Source organism: Hyla sarda, chromosome 1 (genome assembly GCF_029499605.1).
Source record: "Hyla sarda isolate aHylSar1 chromosome 1, aHylSar1.hap1, whole genome shotgun sequence".
Lineage (NCBI taxonomy): Eukaryota > Metazoa > Chordata > Amphibia > Anura > Hylidae > Hyla > Hyla sarda.
In genome coordinates, this window is record NC_079189.1 from 2,839,714 (window position 1) to 2,859,068 (window position 19,355).

At 41.4% G+C, this 19,355-nt stretch overlaps 1 protein-coding gene across 1 annotated transcript in view; it reads right to left on the reverse strand.

Annotated features, from left to right (window-relative positions):
• Positions 1-17,416: 17,416 nt before the first annotated feature.
• Positions 17,417-19,355, reverse strand: part of LOC130305034 (zinc finger protein 850-like) — a 201,202-nt gene continuing 199,263 nt past the window's right edge. The window contains exon 18 of the mRNA XM_056551973.1: positions 17,417-19,053. Within this exon, the coding sequence (XP_056407948.1) occupies positions 17,825-19,053 (1,229 nt within the window). The 3' untranslated portion in view covers positions 17,417-17,824. The remainder of the gene's footprint in view (positions 19,054-19,355) is intronic.

The window sequence follows — 19,355 nt, forward strand, 5'->3', positions numbered from 1 at the left end:
ATAGGAGACTATAACACTGCACACACTGATCTCTTATACTGATCATTGTTATCCCATAGGGACCTATAACACTGCACACACTGATCTCTTATACTGATCATTGTTATCCCATAGGGACCTATAACACTGCACACACTGATCTCTTATACTGATCATTATTATCCCATAGGAGGCTATAACACTGCACACACTGATCTGTCATACTGATCATTGTTATCCCATAGGGACCTATAACACTGCACACACTGATCTCTTATACTGATCATTGTTATCCCATAGGGACCTATAACACTACACACACTAGTCTCTTATACTGATCATGGTTATCCCATAGGGGACTATAACACTGCACACACTGATCTCTTATGCTGATCATTGTTATCCCATAGGGACCTATAACACTGCACACACTGATCTCTTATACTGATCATTATTATCCCATAGGAGGCTATAACACTGCACACACTGATCTCTTATACTGATCATTGTTATCCCATAGGAGGCTATAACACTGCACACACTGATCTCTTATACTGATCATTGTTATCCCATAGGGACCTATAACACTGCACACACTGATCTCTTATACTGATCATTGTTATCCCACAGGAGACTATAACACTGCACACACTGATCTCTTATACTGATCATTGTTATCCCATAGGGACCTATAACACTGCACACACTGATCTCTTATACTGATCATTGTTATCCCATAGGGACCTATAACACTGCACACACTGATCTCTTATACTGATCATTATTATCCCATAGGGGGCTATAACACTGCACACACTGATCTCTTATACTGATCATTGTTATCCCATAGGAGACTATAACACTGCACACACTGATCTCTTATACTGATCATTATTATCCCATAGGAACCTATAACACTGCACACACTGATCTCTTATACTGATCATTATTATCCCATAGGAGACTATAACACTGCACACACTGATCTCTTATACTGATCATTGTTATCCCATAGGGACCTATAACACTGCACACACTGATCTCTTATACTGATCATTATTATCCCATAGGAGGCTATAACACTGCACACACTGATCTCTTATACTGATCATTATTATCCCATAGGGACCTATAACACTGCACACACTGATCTGTCATACTGATCATTATTATCCGATAGGGAGCTATAACACTGCACACACTGATCTCTTATACTGATCATTGTTATCCCATAGGAGACTATAACACTGCACACACTGATCTCTTATACTGATCATTATTATCCCATAGGAGACTATAACACTGCACACACTGATCTCTTATACTGATCATTGTTATCCCATAGGGACCTATAACACTGCACACACTGATCTCTTATACTGATCATTGTTATCCCATAGGGACCTATAACACTGCACACACTGATCTCTTATACTGATCATTATTATCCCATAGGAGGCTATAACACTGCACACACTGATCTGTCATACTGATCATTGTTATCCCATAGGGACCTATAACACTGCACACACTGATCTCTTATACTGATCATTGTTATCCCATAGGGACCTATAACACTACACACACTAGTCTCTTATACTGATCATGGTTATCCCATAGGGGACTATAACACTGCACACACTGATCTCTTATGCTGATCATTGTTATCCCATAGGGACCTATAACACTGCACACACTGATCTCTTATACTGATCATTATTATCCCATAGGAGGCTATAACACTGCACACACTGATCTCTTATACTGATCATTGTTATCCCATAGGAGGCTATAACACTGCACACACTGATCTCTTATACTGATCATTGTTATCCCATAGGGACCTATAACACTGCACACACTGATCTCTTATACTGATCATTGTTATCCCACAGGAGACTATAACACTGCACACACTGATCTCTTATACTGATCATTGTTATCCCATAGGGACCTATAACACTGCACACACTGATCTCTTATACTGATCATTGTTATCCCATAGGGACCTATAACACTGCACACACTGATCTCTTATACTGATCATTATTATCCCATAGGGGGCTATAACACTGCACACACTGATCTCTTATACTGATCATTGTTATCCCATAGGAGACTATAACACTGCACACACTGATCTCTTATACTGATCATTATTATCCCATAGGAACCTATAACACTGCACACACTGATCTCTTATACTGATCATTATTATCCCATAGGAGACTATAACACTGCACACACTGATCTCTTATACTGATCATTGTTATCCCATAGGGACCTATAACACTGCACACACTGATCTCTTATACTGATCATTATTATCCCATAGGAGGCTATAACACTGCACACACTTGACTAGGGGATCTGCTACTTGCTCTGTGACCCCGTACCACCCTGCCCCCCCCCCCCTCCTCAATAACCACATTACAACACTTATTTTGGTGGAAAAGGCCACAGCGGCCACATTTATTAAATAACCATAATAAAATAAAATAAATATATACTTTTTACTTTACAATAACACAGAAACAGTCGGGTAAACATTACCCATTAACATTATAACATTTACAAATCATAGTGCATAACAGTGTAAACAGTTTTCCATTTCCTACCCCAAAGGTAAGGGGACCTGAAGGCAACCTGAGTTATTCCCCGGGCTCCTACTTTGCCCTTGGCCGTAAATCAACGACCCAAGGACACCCCCTTCAGAGCCCCCGTTTTTCCACCTCAACCGCTGAGGTGTCACCAGTGACTGGGGCACCGCCCCCAGCCCTACCACACCATTCTGTTCACACCTCACTCCAATTCTCCATCAAGTGCCTCCAGGTCCCCCTCCCCCACTACCTGCCACGACGGCCTTGTGTGACTCCTCACTCACGGCCGACCACCCACAACCCGACTGCTCTCACCACCACCTCCTTAATTTCCAGAACCCACAAATCCATCCCCAAGGGGTTCAGATGGACCCCGTCAGCGTCAATAAAATCCCAGGAAGGAGTCTCTAACTCCCGGTGGCGCACTACCAGGCCCCCATTCCTTGCTATGAAACGACCCACCACCAGATTAACCTTGGCCCTCGCCTTATTCAGTCGGACGACCGAACGCGCCTCCCTCCACTTGAACCGCGCCACAATGTCCGACCAGACCACCACGATCCCGGAGAAGGACGACCAGATCCGCAGCATGTCCAGCTTAATATCCCTCATCAAGGCTCTGGCCGTCCGACCCCCAAGATCATTGCCGCCTAGGTGGACTACCAACACGTTGGGGGGCCTGTCCAGCGCCGCGTACATTTGCAAGAGGGGGAGCAGTCCCGCCCACTGCAAACCCCCCCCGACCGATCCACCGCACCTGGGCCCGTTCCCTGTCCAGACCCAACTGCCTCCCGGCCGGGCGAACATCGCTGCGCGAGGCCCCACGCCTCACGTATGAATGTCCCACGATCCAGACCAAGCACGGCTGACCCCCTGTAAGACATAAACACGAAAACAACCCATCACTATCCCTGCCTTACTCCACCCACATATATTTTCCATAAAACAAAAACACCCACAGAAAAGCACGCCCACCCCCTACAACATATGCAGGCGCACATATAACCGGAACCGGTCAGATTCCCACCTACCAATCCTCCGTATCGCTTCGGGCCCCAAACCCCACCGGGACGCCTCCGTAGCCGCTCCTATCCGAAAGGAGTGCGAGCTGAACCCACCCGCATCCTTCCCCAGCTTTTCCAGGCAAAAACTAAAAACCCGCACAAACTGGTACCGGGACAAAAATTCCCCATTCACATGAACCGACAGAGGGCCCCCCATCACAGTCCGAACCCCTAAGTACTCCCGGACACATGCCCCCGCCACCCAACGCCGCCAATCGCACAGCAAAACCCCTCCCCAGCTGGTCCGTCTTGGACCTGCGCACTTTACACACTAAAACCGAACCTTCTAAGCACACATCCCCAAACAACAAACCTCCCTCCCGAACCTTACTAGGCGCAACCAGCACCGCAACACGGAACGCCCCGAAAAACGCCAGCGAGAAAGCCAGCCGAAACAGCAACACCTCAAAACCAGACGAACACACCGTCCCCAAGACCACCCCAATATCTGCCAACAGCTGGAAAGAAACGAGCCGCCGAGCATCACGCTGCACCACCCCTCTCCGAAAACCCCTGGCAGCCAAACGCACCCTAAACGATTTAGTGACATCAGAAAACCCCTGACACCTAAACCAAAACCCCAGAGCCGCCATCCGTCGGCTCAGCCCCGACGGGGACACTCCATCCCCAAACAATCTCCCAATGTAAAACAAAACCGCCATTTCCCAATCCCCATCCCTCAAAACCCCCAACTCCGCCACCAAAAGCTCCCATTCCCGCCAACACTTACTATACCCCGCCCAGGTGCTATCACAGACCGACCGACGAATCAAGGCAAAGGCCGTTCTCAAACCACTTGCCATAACTCCTCCGGACAGGGGATCCCCTGCGACTCCGCCTCCGGCGCCAGCTCCCGAAACCTGTCCACTGAAAACGAGAGAGAGAGTCAGCAATCTCATTACAGATCCCCGGGACATGTAAAGCCACAAACTGCACGTTCAACAATAAACAGCTTAACACCAAACGCCGCAACAGCCTCACCACCGGAGGCGATTTTGCCGTTTGTGCGTTCACTGCCTGCACCACTCCCAGGTTGTCACACCGGAAACAGATCTTCCGATTGCGCAACTGCTCCCCCCAAATCTCCACCGCCACTACAATCGGAAAAAGTTCCAATAGCGCCAAGTTACGCACCAAGCCGCCCTCCCGCCATGCCATCGGCCATTCCCCCGTGCACCACTGACCCTGGAAGTAAGCGCCGAAGCCACAGCTACCCGACGCATCCATGAACAGCTCCATGTCCCAGTTGGACACTTGCCGTTCCATGATAATCGACCGCCCGTTATACCTGTCCAAGAATTCCAGCCAAATCCCCAAATCCGCCCGCAAGTCCGCGGACAACCGCACAAAGTGATTCGGCCGTCGCACACCTGCCGTAGCACCCGCTAAACGCCTACAAAAAACCCGCCCCATGGGCATAATACGGCACACAAAATTGAGGCGGCCTAAGAACGACTGCAAGTCCCTCAACTTAATCTTCCGAGTCAGCAATGCCCCCTCAATCGCCCCCCTCAAATCCTGAAGCTTGTCATCCGGCAACCTACACTCAAAAGCCACCGTGTCAATGACAATGCCCAGGAATTTTAACGCTGTGGATGGCCCCTCCGTCTTGTCGGGTGCCAAAGGCACCCCGAAGCAGGCCGCCACCCTCTCCATCGTCTGCAGCAAAATCGCGCAGGTCGCCCTACCAGCCTGACCCACGAATAAAAAATCGTCGAGGTAATGTAGCACCGAAGGCACTTGAGCCTCCGACCGCACCACCCATTCTAAAAACGTGCTAAAAAACTCAAAAAACGAACAAGAAATAGAACAGCCCATAGGAAGGCAACGATCCACAAAAAACTGTCCCTCCCAACAACACCCCAACAACTCAAAACTTTCCGGATGGACCGGAAGGAGCCGAAATGCGGCCTCAATATCCGTTTTTGCCAACAGCGCACCCCTGCCGTACCGCCTCACCCACTCAACCGCCGCATCGAAAGACGTGTATGACACCGCACATAGTGCCGGGTCGATACCGTCATTTACCGACTCCCCTTCAGGAAAGGAGAGGTGGTGAATGAGCCGAAACTTATTCGGCTCCTTCTTGGGAACAACCCCCAGCGGAGAAATCCTCAAGTTCGGCAGCGGCGGGGCCGCAAACGGCCCCACCATCCTACCCAGCTCCACTTCCTTAAACAACTTGGCCGACACCACGTCCGGATGACCCAATGCCGACGTCAAGTTGCGCACCACCCCCAAGTCCCTAACCGGCGAACACGGAATACGAAAACCCCTTCTTCAGCAACTCCGCCACCCGCCTATTTGGGTACGCCTCTAGAAAAGGAAGCATCCTTTCCACCCTCACTGGCGTGACCCCCTTTTGCCTCAACATCTCCACCCTTACCCTTCCCTTTTCGAAAGCACCGCGACAGACCATGGGCACCTCCGCAACCGGAGCACTCATGACGGATTCTGCACGTCTCCTCAAACTTGCACTGGCCCTCATTAAATTGCCAGCAACACCCTTTTGCCGCACCGGCCGGCCGACCAGACCCAGCCCCAGACCCGCCGGCCCCCTCCCGAAAGGACTGCTGTCCCCCTGGAGCGCGAGGCACCGCCATGAGTTTCATCCACAAGCCGATATCCTTGTGGTCCCACCGCAGCGAGGGGCGCACCGCCTTGCGCTGCCGGAACTGCTCGTCATATCGCAGCCAAGCGGTGCCCCCATATGTCCTATAGGCTTCCCCTACCGAATCGAGATAGCAAAAAAGGCCGGAACAATTATCCGGCGCTTTTTCGCCAATAACGCTCGCCAAGATGGCAAACGCCTGTAGCCAATTATTAAACGTCCGAGGTATCAGCCGATACCGCCGGCGTTCCTCCTCCTCCTTCTTTGACTCGTCAGGTTTCACCCTATCCAGGTTGAACTTCTCCAACGGGAGCAGCGAAAAAATTTCAACATACTCCCCTTTCCAGATCCACTCCCGAACCTCCACCTTCAAATGCGCACCCAGGGGCCCCTCAAAACAGACTTAGACCTCCCCTTTCGCCGAATCCACCAGACGCACTTCATCCACAACCTTATCCCCCGCCTTCCCAGCCGCCGCACCAGGGACCGTCTGCCCACCGTCCCCACTCCCAACCGCGACCGACGCAGACCCCCCTTCGGCCACCCCGGCACCGCCGCTCGCCCAGACTGCCGCCGGTGACCCCACCCCCGGAGCAGCCCTATCTTGCAACAGATCCCGGACATCCCGCAGTAAAGAAGACAAACCCTCCCACAAACCCCCCCCAACCCCAGACCCCAAAGCAGTGTTCCACTCACCCAACCTCTCTGGGGCGGACGGCCCAGCGGTCGCCGCTCCTCCTTGACCTCGACGTGTCGCACCTCCTCCGGATCTCACCCCAGTCAGCACTTGACCCGCCGCACCGCCTCCCCGGGCGGCCGCTGGCGGCACCACCACACTGGCCACCGCAGGTCGCAGGTCATCGCTTTCATCCCCGGCGACATCCTCCGCAGCTGATACGGGAGAGGCTCCGCCTCCATCCCTCTCGTCCCCGGATACCTCCTCGCTAGCGCGTGCAGCCCTGGGGGCGGAGCTAGCCTCCCGCTCCCCCCGTGCCTCCCGACCGGAAGCCAGACGTCGTCTGGGAGACGGATCCTGCCGGCGCCTCATCCCTTCAGGCGCCGCAGTGTGTCCCGTGGTCCGTCCGCAGGCTCTCCCGACCCCTTCAGCTTCCAGCTCCGCGCCCCGCCGGGCCGCTGGCGACACACTCCCGTCCACTTCCGACCGCCGGGCCCTCCCAGTGCACGGAGCCTCCGCACTGGGACCAGCCGTCAGTAGCTCCGCCTCTCCCCTCCTGGAGCGTCTTCTTGCAGAGCGCCCCTGCTCTGCATGTGCCGGCACCACCACTCCCCTCCCCAGCCCGAGATTCCTCCCGGCAGACTCACCGCACTCAGATGTGGGAGCAGCAGCAGGCCTCACCGAAGGGTCCCTGGCGGGGCTCTCCTGTCGGCGCCGGGAGCGTGGGATCGCATCCGGGCTCACTCTGGATGGCGCTCTGGACCTCCTCCCGCTCGTCCGCGGAGGCTCCGCGACCGCTGCCGACGTCCCGGCCGCATCGCCGTGGAGCTGCTGATCCGTGGAGCTGCTGTATATATTCTCTGTATATGTGTATATATATATATTCTCTGTATATGTGTGTATATATTCTCTGTATATGTGTGTATATATATTCTCTGTATATGTGTGTATATATTCTCTGTATGTGTATATATATTCTCTGTATATGTGTATATATATATATATATATATATATTCTCTGTATATGTGTATATGTATTCTCTGTATATGTGTATATATATTCTCTGTATATGTGTGTATGTATTCTCTGTATATGTGTGTATATATTCTCTGTATATGTATATATTCTCTGTATATGTGTGTATATATTCTCTGTATATGTATATATTCTCTGTATATGTGTGTATATATTCTCTGTATATGTGTGTATATATTCTCTGTATATGTGTGTATACATTCTCTGTATATGTATATATTCTCTGTATATGTGTATATATATATATTCTCTGTATATGTGTATGTATATATTCTCTGTATATGTGTATGTATATATTCTCTGTATATGTGTATGTATATATTCTCTGTATATGTGTATGTATATATTCTCTGTATATGTGTATATATATATTCTCTGTATATGTGTGTATATATTCTGTGTACATATTCTCTGTATATGTGTATATATTCTCTGTATATGTGTATATGTATTCTCTGTATATGTGTATATGTATTCTCTGTATATGTGTATATGTATTCTCTGTATATGTGTGTATATATTCTCTGTATATGTATTCTCTGTATATGTGTATATATATTCTCTGTATATGTGTGTATATATATTCTCTGTATATGTGTGTATGTATTCTCTGTATATGTATATATTCTCTGTATATGTGTGTATGTATTCTCTGTATATGTGTATATGTATTCTCTGTATATGTGTATATGTATTCTCTGTATATGTGTATATATATTCTCTGTATATGTGTGTATGTATTCTCTGTATATGTGTATATATTCTCTGTATATGTGTATATATTCTCTGTATATGTGTGTATATATTCTCTGTATATGTGTGTATATATTCTCTGTATATGTGGATATATATTCTCTGTATATGTGTATATGTATTCTCTGTATATGTGTATATTCTCTGTATATGTGTATATATATTCTCTGTATATGTATATATTCTCTGTATATGTGTGTATATATTCTCTGTATATGTGTATATGTATTCTCTGTATATGTGTGTATATATTCTCTGTATATGTGTGTATATATTCTCTGTATATGTGTGTATATATTCTCTGTATATGTGTGTATATATTCTCTGTATATGTGTATATGTATTCTCTGTATATGTGTATATATATTCTCTGTATATGTGTGTATATATTCTCTGTATATGTGTATATATATTCTCTGTATATGTGTATATATATTCTCTGTATATGTGTATATATTCTCTGTATATGTGTATATGTATTCTCTGTATATGTGTATATATATTCTCTGTATATGTGTGTATATATTCTCTGTATATGTATATATTCTCTGTATATGTATATATATATATTCTCTGTATATGTGTATATATATTCTCTGTATATGTGTGTATATATTCTCTGTATATGTATATATTCTCTGTATATGTATTCTCTGTATAAGTGTATATATATTCTCTGTATATGTATATATTCTCTGTATATGTGTGTATATATTCTCTGTATATGTGTGTATATATTCTCTGTATATGTATATATATTCTCTGTATATGTGTGTATGTATTCTCTGTATATGTATATATTCTCTGTATATGTGTATATATATTCTCTGTATATGTGTATATGTATTCTCTGTATATGTGTATATATATATATATTCTCTGTATATGTATTCTCTGTATATGTGTATATTTATTCTCTGTATGTGTGTGTATGTATTCTCTGTATATGTGTATATGTATTCTCTGTATATGTGTATATATTCTCTGTATATGTGTGTATATATTCTCTGTATATGTGTATATGTATTCTCTGTATATGTATATATTCTCTGTATATGTGTATATATATTCTCTGTATATGTGTATATGTATTCTCTGTATATGTGTATATATATATATATTCTCTGTATATGTATTCTCTGTATATGTGTATATATATTCTCTGTATGTGTGTGTATGTATTCTCTGTATATGTGTATATGTATTCTCTGTATATGTGTATATATATTCTCTGTATATGTGTATATATATATTCTCTGTATATGTGTGTATATATTCTCTGTATATGTATATATATATATTCTCTGTATATGTGTGTATATATTCTCTGTATATGTGTGTATATATTCTCTGTATATGTGTATATATATTCTCTGTATATGTGTGTATGTATTCTCTGTATATGTATATATTCTCTGTATATGTGTATATATATTCTCTGTATATGTGTATATGTATTCTCTGTATATGTGTATATATATATATTCTCTGTATATGTGTATATATATATTCTCTGTATATGTGTGTATATATTCTCTGTATATGTGTATATATATATATTCTCTGTATATGTGTATATATATTCTCTGTATATGTGTATATGTATTCTCTGTATATGTGTATATGTATTCTCTGTATATGTGTGTATATATTCTCTGTATATGTGTGTATATATTCTCTGTATATGTGTGTATATATTCTCTGTATATGTGTGTATATATTCTCTGTATATGTGTATATGTATTCTCTGTATATGTGTGTATATATTCTCTGTATATGTGTGTATATATTCTCTGTATATGTGTGTATATATTCTCTGTATATGTGTGTATATATTCTCTGTATATGTGTATATGTATTCTCTGTATATGTGTATATATATTCTCTGTATATGTGTATATATATTCTCTGTATATGTGTGTATATATTCTCTGTATATGTATATATTCTCTGTATATGTATATATATATATTCTCTGTATATGTGTATATATATATTCTCTGTATATGTGTGTATATATTCTCTGTATATGTATATATATATATTCTCTGTATATGTGTATATATATTCTCTGTATATGTGTGTATATATTCTCTGTATATGTATATATATATATTCTCTGTATATGTGTATATATATTCTCTGTATATGTGTATATATATTCTCTGTATATGTGTATATATATATTCTCTGTATATGTGTATATATATTCTCTGTATATGTGTGTATATATTCTCTGTATATGTATATATTCTCTGTATATGTGTATATATATATTCTCTGTATATGTATTCTCTGTATAAGTGTATATATATTCTCTGTATATGTATATATTCTCTGTATATGTGTATATGTATTCTCTGTATATGTGTATATATATTCTCTGTATATGTGTATATGTATTCTCTGTATATGTGTGTATATATTCTCTGTATATGTGTGTATATATTCTCTGTATATGTGTATATGTATTCTCTGTATATGTGTATATGTATTCTCTGTATATGTGTATATGTATTCTCTGTATATGTGTATATGTATTCTCTGTATATGTGTATATATATTCTCTGTATATGTGTGTATATATTCTCTGTATATGTGTATATATATTCTCTGTATATGTGTGTATATATTCTCTGTATATGTGTGTATGTATTCTCTGTATATGTGTATATTCTCTGTATATGTGTATATGTATTCTCTGTATATGTGTATATATATTCTCTGTATATGTGTGTATATATTCTCTGTATATGTGTGTATGTATTCTCTGTATATGTGTATATTCTCTGTATATGTGTATATATATTCTCTGTATATGTATATATTCTCTGTATATGTGTATATATATTCTCTGTATATGTGTATATGTATTCTCTGTATATGTGTATATGTATTCTCTGTATATGTGTATATATATTCTCTGTATATGTGTATATATATTCTCTGTATATGTGTGTATATATTCTCTGTATATGTGTGTATATATTCTCTGTATATGTGTATATGTATTCTCTGTATATGTGTATATTCTCTGTATATGTGTATATATATTCTCTGTATATGTATATATTCTCTGTATATGTGTGTATATATTCTCTGTATATGTGTATATGTATTCTCTGTATATGTGTGTATATGTATTCTCTGTATATGTGTGTATATATTCTCTGTATATGTGTGTATATATTCTCTGTATATGTGTGTATATATTCTCTGTATATGTGTATATGTATTCTCTGTATATGTGTATATATATTCTCTGTATATGTGTATATATATTCTCTGTATATGTGTGTATATATTCTCTGTATATGTATATATTCTCTGTATATGTATATATATATATTCTCTGTATATGTGTATATATATATTCTCTGTATATGTGTGTATATATTCTCTGTATATGTATATATATATATTCTCTGTATATGTGTATATATATTCTCTGTATATGTGTGTATATATTCTCTGTATATGTATATATTCTCTGTATATGTGTATATATATATTCTCTGTATATGTATTCTCTGTATAAGTGTATATATATTCTCTGTATATGTATATATTCTCTGTATATGTGTGTATATATTCTCTGTATATGTGTGTATATATTCTCTGTATATGTGTGTATATATTCTCTGTATATGTGTGTATATATTCTCTGTATATGTGTATGTATATATTCTCTGTATATGTGTATATATTCTCTGTATATGTGTATATATTCTCTGTATATGTGTGTATATATTCTCTGTATATGTGTATATATTCTCTGTATATGTGTATATATTCTCTGTATATGTGTATATATTCTCTGTATATGTGTGTATATATTCTCTGTATATGTGTATATGTATTCTCTGTATATGTGTGTATATATTCTCTGGATATGTGTATATATATATTCTCTGTATATGTGTATATATTCTCTGTATAATTGTTATATTATTTTTATTATATATTTTCCCATTTCCATACGTCCCTCCTCACACCCTCTTTTTGCCCTAACAATTCTAATGCCGATGTTTGGAATTCCCAACCCCCCTCTGCAGCCGGTGAGCTTCATCCTGACCGGAGAACGTCCCGAGATTAATTCCTTTATTTTATGTTCAATTTCCTTCAATTTTGTCTGGAATCCAGATCGGGGCTACTCTCAGATTTCGTGGTAGTAGAACCCCTTTCCCAAATCCAATTCTATCCGCCATAGTGATTGGTAATTTACTCCAAATCCCGACCTTCTCCTCTACCTTTCTAACCATGGGTCTAACCATAGTCAATGTCCCATAATCCTTTGCTTCCACTGTTATTTTCATCCCCAAATAGTCAATCCCTTCCCGTTCTCACCCACACTGTCCCCTATAGTGGCCTCCAATGGTAGTAATGACGACTTTAACAATTAAAGGGGTACTCCGCTGCCCTGTTTCCAGAGCTCCGCTCTCCAGTGTCCGGAGGTTTATTGTTCCGAACACTGTGTGCGGGCTTCCGTGTTCAGGGCCTCCCCTCAGGACGTCACGCCCGCCCGCCCCCTCAACGAAAGTCTATGGGAAGGGGGCGCGACGGCCGTCGCGCCCCCTTCCCATAGACTTTCGTTGAGGGGGAATATTTCATCCCCTTACTTCCCCTTCTGAGAGTGCATTTCAACTGTTTGTGTCTAGTGAGGGTGAATGCCGCACACAGTCATGTGATCAACGCCACGGCGGGATTCGACTTCCGGGTTCAGGTCTCCCTCCATGTGCCAATGAGCGGGAGCTGGCTGTTTAAAGGGGTACTCCCGTGGAAAACTTTTTTTTTTTTTTTTTAAATCAACTGGTGCCAGAAAGTTAAACATATTTTTAAATTACTTCCATAAAAAAAAATCTTAATCCTTCCAGTACTTTTTAGGGGCTGTATACTAATGCATTTCCTGTGATGTCCTGACCACAGTGCTCTCTGCTGACCTCTGCTGTCCATTTTAGGAACTGTCCAGAGCAGCATATGTTTGCTATGGGGATTTTCTCCTTCTCTGGACAGTTCCTAAAATGGACAGCAGAGGTCAACAGAGAGCACTGTGGTCAGGACATCACAGGAAATGCATTTCTTTTTTGGATTTCTCTTTAGTATACAGCCCCTAAAAAGTACTGGAAGGATTAAGATTTTTTAATAGAAGTTATTTACAAATCTGTTTAACTTTCTGGCACCAGTTGATTAAAAAAAAAAAAAAAAAAAAAAGTTTTCCACGGGAGTACCCCTTTAACCCCTTAAGGACCAAGGACGTACCGGTACGTCCTTGGTCCTGCTCTTCCGATATAACGCGGGGTTACACAGTAACCCCGCGTCATATCATGGCGGGCCCGGCGTCATAGTGAAGCCGGGACCCGCCTCTAATAGCGCGCAGCGCCGATCGCGGCGCCGCGCGATATTAACCCTTTAGCCGCGCGCTCAAAGCTGAGCCGCGCGGCTAAAAGTGAAAGTGAAAGTTCCCGGCTAGCTCAGTCGGGCTGTTCGGGATAGCCGCGGCTAATCGCGGCATCCCGAACAGCTGACAGGACAGCGGGAGGGCCCCTTCCTGCCTCCTCGCTGTCCGATCGCCGAATGACTGCTCAGTGCCTGAGATCCAGGCATGAGCAGTCATGCGGCAGAATCGTTGATCACTGGTTTCTTATGAGAAACCAGTGATCAACATAGAAGATCAGTGTGTGCAGTGTTATAGGTCCCTATGGGATAACAATGATCAGTGTGTGCAGTGTTATAGGTCCCTATGGGATAACAATGATCAGTGTGTGCAGTGTTATAGGCTCCTATGGGACCTATAACACTGCAAAAAAAAAGTGAAAAAAAAAAGTGAATAAAGATCATTTAACTCCTCCCCTATTAAAAGTTTGAATCACCCCCCTTTTCCAATAAAAAAAAAAACACAGTGTAAATAAAAATAAAAATAAACATATGTGGTATCACCGCGTGCGGAAATGTCCGAATTATAAAAATATATCATTAATTAAACCGCTCGGTCAATGGCGTGCGCGCAAAAAAATTCCAAAGTCCAAAATAGTGCATTTTTTGTCACTTTTTATATCATTTAAAAATGAATAAAAAGTGATCAATAAGTCCTATCAATGCAAAAATGGTACCGTTAAAAACTTCAGATCACGGCGCAAAAAGTGAGCCCTCATACCGCCCCATACACGGAAAAATAAAAAAGTTATAGGGGTCAGAAGATGACAATTTTAAACGTATTAATTTTCCTGCATGTAGTTATGATTTTTTCCAGAAGTCCGACAAAATCAAACCTATATAAGTAGGGGATCATTTTAATCGTATGGACCTACAGAATACATATCAGGTGTCATTTTTACCGAAAAATGTACTACGTAGAAACGGAAGCCCCCAAAAGTTACAAAACAGCGGTTTTTTTTCAATTTTGTCGCACAATTATTTTTTTCCCCGCTTCACCATAGATTTTTGGGCAAAATGACTGACGTCATTACAAAGTAGAATTGGTGGCGCAAAAAATAAGCATCATATGGATTTTTAGGTGTAAATTTGAAAGAGTTATGATTTTTTAAAGGCAAGGAGCAAAAAACGAAAATGCAAAAACGGAAAAACCTCCGGTCCTTAAGGGGTTAAGGACACAAGTGGTGAGTGCACCTCCTGATGAAGTGATATATCCACGAAACGTGTGTCGAGGTGGCTCCCCGCATGGTTTGAAGCAGTATTCGAGAATTACATTTATGAAGTTTATTAACCCTTTAGGCGTTTCACAGAGATGAAAGCAAAGTGGTGGAATTTAAAAATTGCAATTTTTTTTGCACATTTTTCCATTTTCATTTTTCCCCTTAACGCAGAGAAATGTAACTAAATATTTACGGTGTTCCCCTAATACTGACATATTTAGAAATATCCCATTTGTGGCTCTAGCGCACCACATGACCCCCACTCCGGCCTCAGACATGGCGGAGCACCGTTTGGATTTTCAGGCCTCCTTTTAGTCAGGATACATTGTTGCCATCGGGTCAAGTTGCAGAGACTTTGGGGCGGCACAATTTTTTTTCTTTTACAATGTTTATTAGAATTTTTTTTAAATAATTTTTTTAAGAATACAGAACTCAAACGACATTTCATACATTAGAGTATAGGAGTATTAAGTGAGTAAACAATTTGTCACGTGGATACGAAGCTTTTGATGAATTTTTGGATCATCTAGAAATGATGTCATAGGAAAAGAAAAACAGCAAATTATAGATAGAACTATAATACGTATCAACCAATAGAATCCGTTGTGTATAGTTGTAACGCTTATTATCTCTAATGATCAGTGTGTTCTAAGGTAAGTCAACTGTGGCTGGAATATATCATGAACTAGCTGAGTACACGGCGTTGCCCGGTTTTTCCTTCCTAATCCTTGTTGGGGAGGAAAATCAACAAAGGAGGAAGCTTTAGACTTCATATCCCGTCCTCATATATTGTTGTCATATCCCAACCCCATATCCCGTCCTTATACCCTGAGCTCCTATCCCGTCCTCCTATCTCGACATCCTATCCCGTCCTCCTATCTTGACCTCCTATCTCAACCCCTATCCCGTCCTCCTATCTCAACCCCCTATCCCGTCCTCCTATCTTGACCTCCTATCCTGGCCTCCTATCTTGACCTCCCATCTCGTCCTCCTATCCCGACCCGTAATATGTGACCAGGTAATGAAATATCTCCAGCCGTACGGAAGTTATTTTGGAACATACATTTCCCATTGATTTGCATGGGACTTTAAACAAAAACCCCGACCCTCACAAATGGGGGTAGTTAAGGGTTAAATAACTATCCTATATTTTAAGTGGACATATAAGTAACATGTGACCAAGTATTATGGAAATATCTCCAGCCGTTTGGAAGTTATGCAGTAACATATATTTCCCATAGACTTGTATAGGACTTTAAACATAAACCCCGCCCCTGGCAAATGGGGGTGAGTAAGGGTTAAATCACCTATCCTATGTTTGTTGGTGACATATAAGTAACATGTGACCAAGTGTAATGGTAATATCTTTAGCCATTTGGAAGTTTTTGTGGAACATACATACACACATATACATACACACATATACACACATATACATACACACATACATACATACATACACATATATACATACACACATACATATACACACATACATACATACACACACATACAAACATATATACATACACACATACAAACATATATACATACACACATACAAACATATATACATACATACATACACACATACATATATACACATACATACATATATACATACACACATTGAGTTTTATATATATATATATATATATATATAGATTATGTATATCTTGAAATAATATGGGGGCGGGGGCGATAAATTGATATATTTAATGGGACTTTTTTGGAGTATATAATATATAATTTTATATACATTAAAGGGTACCTTTCATTTAAAAAAAAAACGTTTGATACATTATAGATTAATGTATGCAGAATAACTTTCCAATTCCTATTTAATTTTCCACTTTGAAAAAAATGACCACTAGGGGTCTCCCTACCAGTCCTCTTTTTATGGATTTCAGACTCATGCTGGAGTCCTAAATCTCAGACTGCAGCCGGGACACAGACAAGCTCAGCACTGCTCCCTGCCAGGGAGCAGTGCTGAGCTTGTCTGTGTCCCGGCTGCAGTCTGAGATTTAGGACTCCAGCATGAGTCTGAAATCTATAAAAAAGGTTTGCGGCCAGGACATACTAACCGCGGACATACTTTCAGCCTTTGGGGGTACAAAAAGGCTGAGAACCACTGGACTAAAGCACCAAAGGAGGGAGGAAGTAGGAGACTACGCAACTGTGACTACTAATGGTCTGTCAGTACTGCCGGGCAGGGGGCGCTGCAAGTGGTCCTTGGCCGGCTTCAGGGATGGTCGGCTATGCTGCACAGCCGAGCTCACTAAACTGTCACAGCGCTCGATACTTTATTTCAATCAGGCACATGTAAGCGGTGTTGCAGCAGGTAAGCTTTCTTTATCAGTTACATGTAACCGATATTACAGGAAGGGGTTAATGTGAATTCTTTGAGTTTTAAAATCTGATTTCATGTAAAATATTTTCTGCATATAGAACATCATTGTGGATCTTTCGCTATGTGACATCTCTGATGACTCCTTAGTTTTCCTACAGTAATAAAACATTTCCCACATTCTGAACATGAAAATGGCTTCTCTCCTGTGTGAATTTTCTCGTGTTTAACAAGATCTGATTTACTTATAAAACATTTCCCACATTCTGAACATGAATATGGTTTTTCTCCTGTGTGAATTCTCTTGTGTTTAACAAGATCTGATTTACTTATAAAACATTTCTCACATTCTAAACATGAATATGGCTTTTCTCCTGTGTGAATTCTCTCATGTGGCACAAGATCTGATTTACTAATAAAACATTTCCCACATTCTGAACATGAATACGGCTTTTCTCCTGTGTGAATTCTCTCATGTATCACAAGAACTGATTTATTGTTAAAACATTTCCCACATTCTGAACATGAATATGGCTTCTCTCCTGTGTGAATTCTCTCATGTTTCACAAGATCTGATTTTCTGTTACAACGTTTCCCACATTCTGCACATGAATATGGCTTTTCTCCTGAGTGAATTCTCTCATGTATCACAAGAATTGATTTAGCTGTAAAACATTTCCCACATTCTAAACATGAAAATGGCTTCTCTCCTGTGTGAATTCTCTCATGTATTACAAGATCTGATTTCTTATAAAAACATTTTCCACATTCTGAACATGAATATGGCTTCTCCCCTGTGTGAATTCTTGCATGTATAACAAGCTCAGATTTACTTTTAAAACATTTCTTACATTCTAAACATGAATACGGCTTCTCTCCTGTGTGAATTCTTTTATGCAAAACAAGATTTGACTTGTCTGATAAACATTTCCCACATTCCGAACATGAATATGGCTTTTCTCCTGTGTGAATTCGCTCATGTCTAAGAAGGGCTGATTTCTCTGTAAAACATTTCCCACATTCTGAACAGGAATATGGCTTCTCCCTTGAGTGAGTTTTTCTGTGTCTATAAAGTTGAGCTCTTCTAATAAACTCTTTCCCACATTCCTCACAATATAAACCTTTCCCATGTTCCTGCTCTGTCCTTGTGGTAACAATGTGTGGTTGGTCAGGAGAAGGTTCCTCATGATCAGGTGGATTATTATAGGATAGATCTGGATGGACATTAGGGGTAAGGAGGTCTTCTCCTGAGGAGCGCTCCATCATATCTTCATCTTCTCCTTTATCATTCAGGGATAACATGAAGTTTCCCTCAGAATTCTTACTGGGATTTTCTGTTGAGGTAAAATACTACATTACTCCTCCCCCCACCTGGATTGTTCACACTTCACAGGAGGGGCCCATAGTATAATGCTACTTGTGCAAAATCTATGCAAAGGGCCACAGCAATTATAATCCATTATTACATACCTGGGGTAACACCTCCTGGAATTATTACATACCTGGGGTAACACCTCCTGGAATTATTACATACCTGGGGTAACACCTCCTGGAATTATTACATACCTGGGATAACACCTCCTGGAATTATTACATACCTGGGGTAACACCTCCTGGCATTATTACATACCCGGGG